The sequence below is a fragment of the Phoca vitulina genome, unplaced genomic scaffold (genome assembly GCF_004348235.1).
Source record: "Phoca vitulina isolate PV1807 unplaced genomic scaffold, GSC_HSeal_1.0 scaffold8, whole genome shotgun sequence".
NCBI classification, from domain to species: domain Eukaryota; kingdom Metazoa; phylum Chordata; class Mammalia; order Carnivora; family Phocidae; genus Phoca; species Phoca vitulina.
Window position 1 is genome coordinate 25,280,943 of NW_022589711.1, and position 14,156 is coordinate 25,295,098.

Below are 14,156 nucleotides of genomic sequence, written 5' to 3' on the forward strand. Positions count from 1 at the left end.
TGGCTCAGGTCATGATCCCAGGGTCCTGGGATCGAGCCCCGCGTTGGGCTCCCTGCTCAGCGGGAAGCCTGCTTCTCCCTCTCCCACTCCCCCTGCTTGTGTTCCCTCTCTCGCTGTGTCTCTCTCTGTCAAATAAATAAATAAAATCTTTAAAAAAAAAAAAAAAAAAAAAGAATGCTTATGATAGAACCATGAAGATCACCAAAAGGAAGAGGCAGAGAAAAGAGCCTGGAAAGGAGACCGAGAACAATCAGCAAGGGGGGTATCAAGAAATTTTTAAAAAAGCAAAGAAAATCAGAATATACTATATCAGAAGCCACAGGAAAAGTGATGAAATTAAGAGAAGACAAAGTGAAATATTGCCAAGATCAAGTGAGATAAAGACTGAAAGGTGTTCACTGGACTTAGTTATATAGGAATGTCATTGGTGAACCCGATTTTTAAAAAATGACTAGAAGCTCGTTTAAGGGGAGAGAATTACTTCACTTCAAAAATGACTGAAAACAGCATGTTAATCAGTCTGTGATCCCCTAATTAAAATGTTTAAGTACATTTCTCCCTTCCCATTCTAGAGTGCTTAGATTAGTGGTTCCTAACCATTTCATGTGGGATAACTCCCGTGTAACCTTAAAAAAACTTGAATACCAGAATTAACTGTATATTTTATCATCAGATTAAAAAACAACTGGATAAAAAGCTACTATACTCAACAAAGTTTTAAATAAATGCACATTTCAAAAAATCCCAAGTTTGAAAAAAGAAATGCCTAAGACATCTATCTGTGTAGCCAGAATACCATTACTTGGTGTGTATGTGGGTTTGGTAGTCCCTTGCTATAACTCAGGGCCAGAGACTGAGAAGCCCTATGGATAAGGTGCTCTTCAAAGAATCTTTCCAACTTTGGAAACCTGTAATTCTTCAAGTTAAAATGGCACATCATGGTAGGTTTTTCAATGGGCCAAAAAGAAATATGATTTAATACTTTAAGTACCTCAATCTCAGATGCTATCAACTGCAATCTGATGCCTTTCTTTAGTGAAATCCTAAAATCTCCATTACTTAAAGAGAAATATGAATTTCTGCTTTTGCTTTCAAGTGTTTATCCCAGAAAAAAAGATAAATGGGTACAGTCTACACTGCACACGAAAATCACAAGCCAGATAATTTTATTGGTTCATTTTACATAAGGCAACATCGGCCAACAGACAAAAACCACTGACTTTTATTCACTGAACTCTGAAAAAACACTATTTGTCCATTCCTTCATTCCCTTAAAAATGACGGCTATTGCTCAGGTGGGCAAAGAACAGTTAGGGCATCAGGATTCTGCCAGTTTTTCCATCAAATGAAACAAATGATTTCCTTATTTACCAAACCCACTAAAGTTGCCAAATGAAAGGTGCTATTCAAATATAAAGCAATTTCTCCAACCACAGATAATAAATAAATAATAACTGGTGGTCAGTTATATATAGATAGTCTAATAATAACTTTAAGGACCAGACTATAAAAAAGAGAAAAATATTCTTTCAGTATTTATTAGTCACCATCAAACACAAATTTCCTTTAGAAAAATGGCAAAGACACTTTTAACTGTTGCTTTACTGAAGAATAATTTGGTAATTCAAAGCAAGAATATAAGCCCACAAATTCCAGAAGGTGAACAACCCTAAGTGTCTTTTGCTCAGTTTTATTTTGGGTCAAAAATAATAAATCATTTTAAAGCAGTTCAAGTTATACAAGTCAATCATAAAGTCTAATTTTTAACAGCAGCAACTTAAAAAAATTGTTCTGATAAAACTACAGAACACCCCCAAATTTAAAAATCATTACTTTTGACCCAGACAATGCTGAAAAACTAAAAACGGGATTTAAGAAAATCTAAAATCTGAAAGACAGTTTGCTGAATTCTATACCAATGGCATACTAAATTCAAATACCAAATGGTATTTGAGATGGGGCAGTATTTGAAACTGCAAAAAAAAAAAAAAAAAGTCAAAAAGTTTCATGTATAAAAATTGTTTTTATTTTTAGTGATTATAGAACTAAAAGCTTTTATATATTTTTCATTCATTTATTATTCTTCTGTGATTAAAATTAAGCTAAAAAATGAAATAGGAAATGACCAGAAGAATTTCAGACATATGAAAATAATATAAGACAAGTGCGAATTCAAAGAATCCCCCGATTACCACTCTCATTAGCAGCACTCAGAGGCAACAATTTTTAGGGCTGGAAAAGATATGAGAGACCTAAAATACTGTAATCCTCTTATAGTATGGGGATGACAGTAGACCAGAGAGGTAAAATGACTTTCCCAAGGTAACTATGCTGGAGAGTCCACTACACACATCTCCTAGTTCTCACAGTCCATGGGCTCTTCCAGCATACCATACTGCATCTTTTCTATATTTAAAAAAAAAAAAAAAGCTATGTTTTACTCTCCCATTACAAAGACTATCTGGCTCTCTCACAGCCTAGCACAATGCCTGACATATAGTGGGCATTAAATTATGGTAGTTCACTCCCACATCAAAACTTCCTTTAAAGCTAATTTGACTACTTAGTAAAATCATGTCTTTAACCTGAATAATATAATGTGGAAATGACTTGCAAATGTATTTAATGACTGGGAGTTATTTGACCAAAGGTTTCTCTGAACTCTGATTTAGTCTGACTACCACTGTACAATCCAAGAGGCAAATAAAATCTTCCACCCCACCCCATCCCAGTATTGTTAAATGCAGCCAGGCTTATTCCCCACAGCTGTCAGATACCAAAAGGATTTAACAGTCGGTTCAACAAAACCATGCAAAGCGGTTCACCAGATACTCTGATACTTGGCCTAACATCAAAGAATCTTTATCATGCATGTCAGGCTTGATCATGTAAATTTCCAGGTAAAATTAAAAAATGAATTTAAGACGCTTCTACCAAAAAAGTTTAAGAATTTACTCCCACAGATAAAAAAACAAATGCTACTTAACACCATTTCACTCTGCCAACCAACAGTCACTGTCCTATCCCCTACCCTAAGAGACTTCAAAAAACGGGGGTCGCTCGTTATTAAAAGGTTATTACGGATCAAGTTCTAGGCCTTGGAAATCACAACAATTCCTGTCAACCACAATGTACTAATCGTAAATGGAAGTTGGCTTCCTTCACTAATTAAATACAATCTTCACATTTGCAAACGTCCCCCGTACCCAAAACGCCAGAGATAAATGCTGTGTCACTGAGAAAAAAAAGACAAGTATTTTTCTGAAACCAAAGGGAAACTATCAAAGAAGGACGCTAACTTGTGCCCTCGGGCTATTCCAATCCCTACAAAGGCAGCCAGAAATGTGCTAAACCCATGTGCTGCCAGGCAGCTTCCGTCTGATGGGAAGCCCCCTGACCCGCACAGCTAGTCAAGGAAAGGCTGCACCCGCTGGGTTCCACCCTCATAGCCCAGGACTGCTTCTCACCAATTCCAGGTGAGCACCGGGGCCATCTGGATGTCCGCTGCCCGGGGCCGGACTGGCCCTGCCCTCTGGGGTCTTCCGTTCGCTGTTGCGCTTTAAACCGCCGGCGTCGCCTCGGCCCCCAGCCTCCCGGCGCCGCCTCTGCCGGCTCCACAGGTACATGGCACCTGCGCCTAGCAGCAGGGGCGCCCCGACTGCCAGCGCCAGCTGCCATCGCGGTAGGCCCCCAGTGCCGGGGCCCGCAGTCGCGCCGCCGCCGCCCACCCCACTCCCGGAGCTGGGCGCAGCCGCCGCGACCACCACCGCCTCCACAGGCTTAGAGGCGGCCATGACAAGTGTCCTCCGCCACCGCCTCCCTGCTGGTCGCGGGCGCTTCAGTCACCAGGTAGCGTGCGAAGGAAGACCGGAGGGAGGGAAAGAAGGCAGTGGGCGAGCGAGCACGCTAGGCAGCGAGAGCGGACGACAGAAAAGGGCCAGAGGTCACCGGAAGCCTAAGGCATGCCGGGCCAGACCCGGCCGTCCTTTTCCTCCCTTCTCAACCATGGGGAGGGAGGGGGCGGAGAGAAGAGGGGAAAATTACTTCCGGGTCAGGGGGAACAAGGCGGGAGGGGGGGTGTTGTGAGTGGCCCTTTCTCTATCGTTTTGCGCCGCTGCTGTTTGTCAGACTAGCTTCTAGGGCCTTGGCCCTCCGGTGGTAGCTAGTGTCGTTCCCTCCGCCGTCAGAGGGCCCTCTTATTTGGGGAAGTGGAGGAGGGACGCTTATACAGCGGACCTATGCTGCGCAGGCGAACGGCGGAGGCTCTGCAGTGGTCCTAAGAACGGGCGGGAGTGGTGGAAGAGTTGTGAATGTTATTGGTTGGCAGGAGTGGTGGGCGGGGCGTAGCCTGAGTAGCCCGGTTTATTGGTAGAATTTGGGCTCCGTTTTCCCATTACCGCCACGTAGGTGCTTCTTAGACCTTTGGGGACGGTAGTTTGGTTATCCGTTTGGACGTCCGGGAAACCAACGGATTAGAAGGACTGTTAAAGGTGTGTGAAGGAAGAGCTCAAAGCTAGAGCTAGCCTGTTGTATCACCAACTCTCTTATTTCTACCGTGGCCGGATTTTAGTTTGAAGGAATTTGAGATTATTGGGGGCAACAGCAGATAGCAGAAATCAGACTGGGTGGAAACGGGCAAATCTAAATTGGCTTCCGCCAAAACGGCTTGAACGGAGTCCCTGCGGTTCACCGTCTGCACCAGTTACGAAAGCGATGACGTCTGTGTGTTGTTAATGAAGTTCTTTAACTGAGTGGGTAGAAATGGAAGACCCAGAGTTCCCACCTGCTTGCAGCTTTCCTATACGTATTTGTGCCTTGTGCTGGATTTCTCCTGACATCCCAGCCCACGTCGCGATCCCTGGAGCACCCGCGCCCTCCGCAGTGCTCTGATCCGCCCACTGCCTTGCGAGTTTTGCACTAGCTGTCTCAGCCTTCTTGCTTCATTCCCAAACCGAAATTTCAATTCATAGCTTTCATATATTGAATAGCTTTGTCAACTCCTTTCCCCATGCTCTGCACCAGACATCTTAAAATACAAGAGTGTCCCTTGCAAGGAATTGCTGGAATTCATAGTATTTTCAGTAAGAAAAGACAAGTATTAATAGAGAATGAATCCAGAACTGTGGCTCCCATTTCAAGTATACTGGTCTGCAGCCCCTTATATTAAAAATTTACAAAGGGTCATTTTGCTTTTGGGCACAAAGAATTTTCAACATCACAGTAGAGCTACATAAAGATTGGAAGATAATTTATTAAGTGGCACAAAAATAGACGGATTAAATTAGAACGGCCTAATTCAAAGATTTCAGGATCGTTGCTTTTCTCCTGCTTCATGTAGGTTCCTATTAGTAAATTGCTTTCAGGTAATAGGATTCCTCAGCAAAAGACTAAACAGATGAGCTAGAAATAATAGCAATAGAATTGAGTTGATCAAATAGTTATTGTTGCAGGCAATCATCTTTTCTTCCTTCCTGATTCCCCCCAGAGGAACGTCTTCTGGCCCTTAATCCAATTTCTCCCTTGCCATTTCAGAACAGAGTTAGGATTTTTCTTTACTGAAATTTCCATTTTTCTGCAGCCTCGGGGGATTGTAGAATGCTAGTAATTACTATTGGTAGGAACTAAGTCCTTTGAAGTTTTTTTTAAACTTATTTATTGGAATAGGTAACATTGTTATGGTTGCAATCCAAAAGTTATAAAGGGGTTACTGTGAAAAGTCACCCAGTTCCCCTCTTCAAAGGTGATCAGTGTTAGAGTGTCTTGAAACACTTTGTTTAATTAATATTTATCTAAAAGGCTGCTTTTATTGGTTTTATTTTTAAGATCGGCATCAGTAAATGAATTTGTTCTTGTTACTTTTGTTATTTGTTGAACAGACCATTTTCATTCCCTAGCCTATTCATCTCTTTTCTCCCATTTTGTCCATCATTTCCTAATTGATTATAGTGTAGAACTGAGTAAGAATGTCATTAGTTGTATGACTTTATTGACCTGATGCATAAATTTCTGGGCTGTGAAATAGTGAAAACATACCTCTCACATCTATATGTGAAAGATTTAATTAGATAACATTTAATTTCTTTTTAGTATATTGTTTGTTACAAAATAGCAGACATTCACTGCTTAGTTTTCTGTTTTTCTGAATTTTAAAGGAGAGAAGTAAAATTGTCTCTAAGAAAACTGAAATTTTGTATATGTGAACATAGAGATTTTCTTTTTCCTGCTAGAGTTATGGAACTCAATAGATTTCTTCACCTCTTCTCTGGTCTATCTGGTCAGTTGAAATGAGGTAGAATAGCTAATGGACTGGGATGCAGGAGACCTGAGTTCTTTTTTTTTTTTTTTTAAGATTTTATTTATTTATTTGACAGAGACAGCGAGAGAGGGAACACAAGCAGGGGGAGTGGGAGAGGGAGAAGGAGGCTTCCTGCTGAGCAGGGAGCCCGATGCGATGCGGGGCTCGATCCCAGGACCCTGGGATCATGGCCTGAGCTGAAGGCGATGCTTAACGACTGAGCCACCCAGGCGCCTGAGACCTGAGTTGTTATTCTAGATTTTAATACTAAGGAGCTATGTGTGTGACTGTGGGCACCAATGTGACCAGTGGATTAGATGATTTCTAAGTCTCCTCCTAGCTTTAAAATTGTATGATTATATCCCTTCAATTGTCATTGCTACATGAAAGTCTTTCTTATTGATAGAGTTGGTAGATAGCTGCTTGATTGGTGTTCAAGCCTTCCAGTGAGTCCACAGACGTATTAAGCACATACATACACATTTGTGTTCTCTCTCAACTTTTCCTTAGGTTTCCATTCTCTATTTTTCTTCACTGCAAAATGACTGGAAAGAATTGTTTATGCTTGTTATCTCTATTTATTTATCATCCATTTCATCCAAAATCTCTTATAATATGGTTTCTAACTTTATTACTAGTCCGAAACTACCTTAAAAGTCACTTAATTCATTGTTTGTTTTTGGCCTTCATATGCTTTTACTGAAGCACATGATACCATTGGTTATTCCCTTCTTGAAACGTTGTTTTCCCTGGCTTTCAGGAGACTAAATTCTTCTGGCTCTACTCTCTGACCAATTTCTAGATAAATGCTGTCCAATAGAACTTTCTGTGATGTTGGAAGTGTTTTATATCTGTGACATCCAATATGATTTGTATCTATTGATGTCTAATAGCCACATGTGGCTACTGAGCACTTGGAGATATAGCTAGTGTGACTCAATTTTTCATTTTCATTTAAATAGACATAGCCCTTTTTACCTTGTTTTATAGAATTATACTTGTCCTGCCTCATCTGTTAGACTATAAGCATCCCAAATCAGAAGCTATGTCTGATACTTATCTTTTTATCTTTTATGGTGCCTAACATAGTGTCTCCAATAAAGCTATATGTCAGAGCAAAGGACTATGTTTTTTCTTTTTGCATTGGACCTATACAACAGTATAATTTTTTTCCTCACAACTCCCACATTGCCACAATTATTTGTTCTCGTGTGCCACCCATACTCAGTTCTGAGTCCTTGAGGGGTGAGAATCATGTTCTAGTTGTCTTTGTGCTCCTGCATCTATTACATGGCTGGGCACACAATAATTATTTATCCGTGCGACATAATACCTGAAATGTGGTCAGTGCTGAATAAAGAGTTGATGAAGTGTTTGTTGAACAATTCCCTGACTGCTGCTTCATTTCCATTACTGTTGCCAACATGAATGATCTGGAGCCACCATTGCTGTCCAACCACTGGTATCAGCTAAGAAACCAACTCCATTGCTGCCACTGCTGCCATCGCCAGGAATAGTCTGCTTCCATTACCACCATCATCCTGTCTACTGGTTTCCAGTCCCAAGCATGCTGTAGTCAGTTACCATCTGCACCGCTGTAGCTGCTTCCATTGGGATCTGATTGGTTTGTCCTTCATACCCCACTTATGATATATAGAAGCCTGAGTTTCCTCTGAGCCCTCATGCTGTTAATTTTTCCCCAATTTTTCTCCTGATGGTTTCTGCCTTATTCAACTTCCATCAAAGCATCAGTTGAGTGGGTGGTACTTCTTTGTTTCTCAGGGGGAATGTCACTTGATGATTCAATCAAGTGGCTGTTCTTTTTGCTGTCAGAAGGAGCCTCTGCATTTATCTTCAGGGAACAATCTACAGTCACCCTAGCTCCCTCTCCTTAGCTGTGACTGATGGCGCATACATGTATTTTATGCACTCATTTGTCACCTTTCCACCCACTCACCGATTTGTAAGATCTATCTCATCAATCCTCGTCAACTTAGTTCATCACCACCCACAAGAATTTGTGTCATTTGCAAATGTAGAAATGTTGCCTTGCTTATACTTCTAAAGATATTACATATAGATTACGTGAATTGTGCCCTGCACAAGGATGCTAGAGCAAGTGGGGGCTGAGGTCTGGCCTGCACTTTTTTCCTCACAGTCTGGTATCCAGCTGTGTCTGCCTGGAGAAAAGTGCTCCATTTTCTGAATAGCATGAAGATACTGGTCCATCACTAAGTGATGGGCCTGCAGTGGAGTATCCACCAATAAAGGGTACCATTGTCAAATTCATTTCTATTAGACTAGTAGCCTTGGTTATGCAGACTTGATCTTAGCATTGATCTAGCACTGAACCTGAAGTCCTCTAGGCTATTCTTCCCTATCTTTACCTTTTGTTGTTTTTCCAAACCAGTGAAAACTAGCCTCAAATCCAACAATGAGGAGGAGACTTCATTTTGTTAAATTATGAAAAAATGTAAAACCATAAAAAATAGTTTCTGTGCCTAGGTTCTGGTTATCTATTGCTGCTTAACAAACTATCCCAAGTGGCAGTGGCTTAAAGCAACTTAGTGGCTTAAAACAACGATTTTATTACATCTTAAAGTTTTATTGCTCAGGAATTTGGGCAAGGCTTGATTGACTCTTCTCTTGGTGTCAAGAGCTTATTCTTCTGTCAGATGGACTAGTCTGGAGGGCTCAAGACAGCTTCACTCAGTGTCTCACACCTTGGTGCAAATGGCTCGAAGACTGGAGTGATTTTAGACTATGTGGGGGGGGGGGCACCTTCTTGTGGCCTTTCCAGCATGGCCATCAGGGCAGTCAGACTCATGTGGCACCTAAGCGTTCTTAGAGAGAATGTCCCAGGAGCCCTAGGCAGAAGCTGCATAACTTTCTAAAAGATCACTCTGCCACCTTCTATGGACCAGGCATGTTACTAAGGCCAGCACAGATTCATGGGGAGGTGAATTAGACTCCAACTCTCAATGGGAGAAGTAGCAAAAAAGTTGCAATTCTTTTTAATCTACCACCATCTTCCACTAAGATTTAACCAATGTTACAATCTTGCCATATTTGCCTGTGACATAGAAAAACATTTTTATTATAGAACCTTGATAAAGATCACCTGGAAGTCTAAATAAATGATCATACCTAATAGTGAAATGTTAGTACTTTTCTCTTTGAAGTCAAGAACCAGTTGGGGATTCCAGGTTCTATTACATGGTACTGAAGATGTTAGCCAAAATAATAAGACAAAAAAGGGAAATAAAAGGAGATTGGAAAGAAAGAAGTAACTTTTCATTATTTATAGACAATATGGTTGTCTCCATAGAAAATCCAAAAAAAGTATAATTTACTAGAATTAATAGCTTAGCAATGTTGCTGGATAAAAGATTAATGCTGTTCTCAAATTGGTCCCTTATGTTTTCCAAACTATTGGCTATTCTGTGGTTCTCCTGTTCTCAGGTCTGGCAGTTGCCTTGTTGCTTTCTTTTCCTCCTTCATGGACAACTATCCCAGGTCTTAGCTGTTGGTGGTTTGACCCCACACTGTCCACTTGGGAGTGGAGTACATCTTGTCACCAGTATTTGCTGTAGGTTGGCCATGGATGTTTTCCTTTCCAATTGCTCTATTGGTTTTTATGTGGGGATTCAGAGAGGTTGAAAAGCTATGCTGTCTTCATTATTTTCCCAGAATACCTCTAGCTCAATAGCATTTTGATCTTGTATCTACTCATTTAGAGAAGTTTCTTTTCCTTGTTACTAGGCATTTTTCTTTTTACCTTTATTATGACATAATTATGGTTTCCCAGGAAGTTGCACATGGAGGTCCCATGTACCTTTCATGCCACTTTTTCCAATATTAACAACTTGCATAACTATAGGACAATATTAAAACCAGGAAATTGACATTGATACAATCCAAAAATTTTATTCAGATTTCACCAGCTATACACACACTCCTTGTATGTATGAGTTACAGTTCTGGGCAGTTTTAACACATTTCATGTAACTACCACTGCAATCAAAATATAGAACTGTTCCATCAGCACAAGGCTCCCTCATGCTGAACTTTTATAGCCAAAACCCCCTGCTCCAAATCCTTAACCCTTGGCAATCACTAATCTGTTGTTCTTCTCTGTGACTGTGTTATTTCAAGTATGCTATATAAAAAAATTATATAGTATGTATTCTCTCGAGACTGAACTTTTTCACTCAGCATAATTCTCTTAAGGGCAATCTAAATTGTTGTATATATCAAATCTGTACATTCATGTGTCAGTTTTTGCATGAACATAGGTTTTAATTTCTCTAGGGTAAATACCCAAGAGTGCAATTGCTGGATCATATAGTAGTTGCATTTTTAGTTTTAAAACAAACTGGTAAACTATTTTCCAAAGTGACTGTACCATTTTTAAGTCCCATCAGCACCATAAGAAGGATTTAACTTCTCTGCTTCTTCTCCAGCATTTGGTGTTGACACTATTTTTAAAAATTTTATCCATTCTGATAGGTACTTATAGTGATATCTGATTTTGGTTTTAATATTCCTTGACCTGAGGGGTAATGATGTTGACATCTTTCGATGTGCTTATTTGCTATCTATCTTTTTCAATGAAATGTCTTTAATGTCTTTTGCTCATTTCCTAATTGGATTGTTTGTTCTTTTAATGTCAAATTTTGGAGGCTATTTATATGTTCTAGAAACTAGTTGTATATGTTTGCAAATGCAAATATTTTCTCCCAGTCTTCAGCTTGTCTTTTCATTTTCTTAACAGGGTCATTTACAGAGCAAAAGATTTGAAAATGATGAGATCTAGTTAATTAGTTTTTCCTTTTATGCATTATACATCTAGTGTGAAATCTAAGAACTCTTTGCTTTGTTTCCTTTTTAAAAAAATTTTTAAGATTTTATTTTTAAGTAATCTCTACACCCAGTATGGGGCTTGAACTCACAATCCTGGGATCAAGAGTCGCAGTCTCCACCAACTGAGCCAGCCGGGCACCCCTCTTTGCCTAGTTCTTGATCTCAAACATTTTCTTCATTTTTTTCCCTAAAAGCTTTATAGCTTCACAATTTATGTTTAAGTCTGTGATCCACTGTGAGTTAATTTTTTTGTGTAGGGTGTGAGACATAGGTCAAGATTCATGTTTAACTTTTTTTAAAAAAACAGGGTGAATGCAGGTGCACACACCCCGCTGGATGGCTGCTAGAAGATTCATTTTTAAAACTGTGAATGTCCAATTGTTCCAGCACCATTTGTTGAATAGGTTTTTCCTTAGTCCATTGAATTGTTTTTGCACTTTTTCAACATTTAGTTCAGATACATATATCTGTATCTGTTCCTGGATTCTCTATTCTGGTCCATTGGTCTATGTGTATCTCTATCAACACCACACTGTCTCTATTATTGTAGCTATACCGTAAGCCTTAACATTCTATAGCATGGTTCTCCCACTTTACTCCTCATTTTCAGAATTGTTTTTGACTGTTTCATGTCCTTTAGAATTTCTATAAACTTTAGAATAAGTTTGTATGTCTACAAACACCTGGAGAGGAATTTGTATTAAACCTAGAGGTCAGTAGGGGGAGAATTGACATCTTTACTCTATGGAGTCTTTTAATTCATGAGTAAGCCTTTCCATTTCTTTAGTCTTCTTTGATTTCTTTCATCAGGTTTTTGTCATTTTCAGAATACAGATTCTGTACATGTTTTCTTAGATTTCACTTTCTTTGGGGGGGCAATTATAAATGATGTTGTGATTTTAATTTTGATTTCCACATGTTCATTTTTAGTATGTAGAAATGAAATTAATTTTTCTTTGTATTGAACCCATATCTTGGGACATTGCTGAAACTCACTTAGAGGTTCTCAGAGTGTTTTTGTAAATCCCTTGGGGTTTTATATAGAGACAATCATTATCTGCAAATAGAGACAATTTTATTTCTTTCTTTAAAATTTGTATGCCTTCCCTCACCCCCCTCTAATTTTCTTCCCTTATTGCACTGGCTAGAACTTCTTGCACTGTGTTGAATCAAGGTGGTGAGAGTGGGCATTCTTGCCTTTTTCCTGATCTCAGGGGGAAAACTTTCAGCCTTTCACCATTAAGTATGACATACAGGAGTCATTTTAAAATAACATCTTTTCATGATTACAAAAGTGATACATGATCACTTACAGAATATAGAAAAAAAGCATAAAGAACAAAACAAAATTATCTGAAATCCCATGATTCGTAGTTGACATTTGAGATCATACTAATAAACTGTATCTATTAGGGTTCTCCAGAGAAACAAAACCAGAAGGGTGTGCGTGTGTGTGTGTGTGTGTGTGTGTGTGTATGTAGGTGTGTGTCATGTAGTGAGAGAGAGGGGGAGATTTATTTTAAGCAATTGGCTCACATGATTATGGAGGCTGATAAGTCCAAAATCTGCAGGGTGGGCCAGCAGGCTGGAGACCCAGAGGAAGCAATATTATACTTGAAGTCCAAAGGCAGTCTATTGTTAGAATTCCCTCTTGCTTGGGGTAGGTCAATCTTATTTTCTATTCAGGCTATTTGGTTAAATGAGGCCCACCCACATTATGGAGTGCAATCTGCTTTACTCAAAATCCACTAATTGAAATATAAATCTCATCCAGAGATCTTGTCATTTGTGATAACATGAATGGACCTAGAGGGTATTATGCTAAGTGAAATAAGTCAGACTGAGAAAGACAAATACCACATGATTTCACTTATATGTGGAATCTACCAACTAAATGAATAAACAAACAAAAAGCAGACTCAGACCTATAAGAAAAGAGACCAGACTGATGGTTGCCAAAGGGATGGGCAAAATTGATGATGGGGAGTGGGAGATACAGGCTTCCAGTTATGGAATGAACAAGTCATGGGAATAAGAGGTATAATATAGGGAATATAGTCAATGGTACTGTAATAGCATTGTATGGTGACAGATGGCAGCTACACTTGTGGTGAGCATTGCATAACATATAGAGATGTTAAATCACTATGTTGTATGCCAGAAACTAATGTACCATTGTGAGTCAACTATACTCAAATTAAAAAAAATTTTTAAATTTTATTTGCCATAAATAAATAAATAACCATTTATACTTTTAAAAAATGTAAATCTTTTTTTATTATATTAGTCACCATACAGTATATCATTAGTTTTTGATGTAATGTTCCATGATTCATTGTTTGCATATAAAAATGTAAATCTCATCCAAAAACACTCTCATGGAAATCCAGAATAGTGTTTGACCAAATAGCTAGACACCATGGCCCAGTCAATTTGACAAATAAAATTAACTATCACAATTTATTATATTTTGATTTTGTCACCAAATATTTTATTTTGAGAAGTTCCCTGTGTCATTAAATCCCTTGGTTTTTTATGATTGCATAGAATACTGTTGTATGAATATGCCATAATTTATTAGCATGGTCTCCAATTGTGCCTTTAAGATGTTTCCACATTTTTGGTATTTTATTTTATTAAAAGATTTTATTTATTTATTTATTTGGGAGAGAGTATGGGCATGTGGGGGGAGGAGCAGAGAGAGAGGGAGAGGGACAAGCCGACTCCAGACTCCATGCTGAGCATAGAGCCTGACGGGGGACTTAATCCCACAACCCCGAGATCACGACCTGAGCTGAAATCAAGAGTGGGACACCTAGAGGCGCCTGGGTGGCTCAGTCGGTTAAGTGGCTGCCTTCGGCCCAGGTCATGATTCCAGGGTCCTGGATCGAGCCCCACGTCGGGCTCCCTGCTGAGCGGGGAGCCTGCTTCTCCCTCTCCCTCTACCTGCCGCTCACCCTGCTTGTACTCTCTCTCTCTAATAAAAAATAAAAAATCT

At 39.5% G+C, this 14,156-nt stretch overlaps 1 protein-coding gene across 1 annotated transcript in view; it reads right to left on the reverse strand.

Annotated features, from left to right (window-relative positions):
• The window catches only part of TOMM70 (translocase of outer mitochondrial membrane 70), a 35,625-nt gene extending 31,425 nt beyond the window's left edge, over positions 1-4,200 (reverse strand). The window contains exon 1 of the mRNA XM_032406422.1: positions 3,468-4,200. Coding sequence (XP_032262313.1) covers positions 3,468-3,794 — 327 coding nt within the window. The 5' untranslated portion in view covers positions 3,795-4,200. The remainder of the gene's footprint in view (positions 1-3,467) is intronic.
• Positions 4,201-14,156: the final 9,956 nt, after the last annotated feature.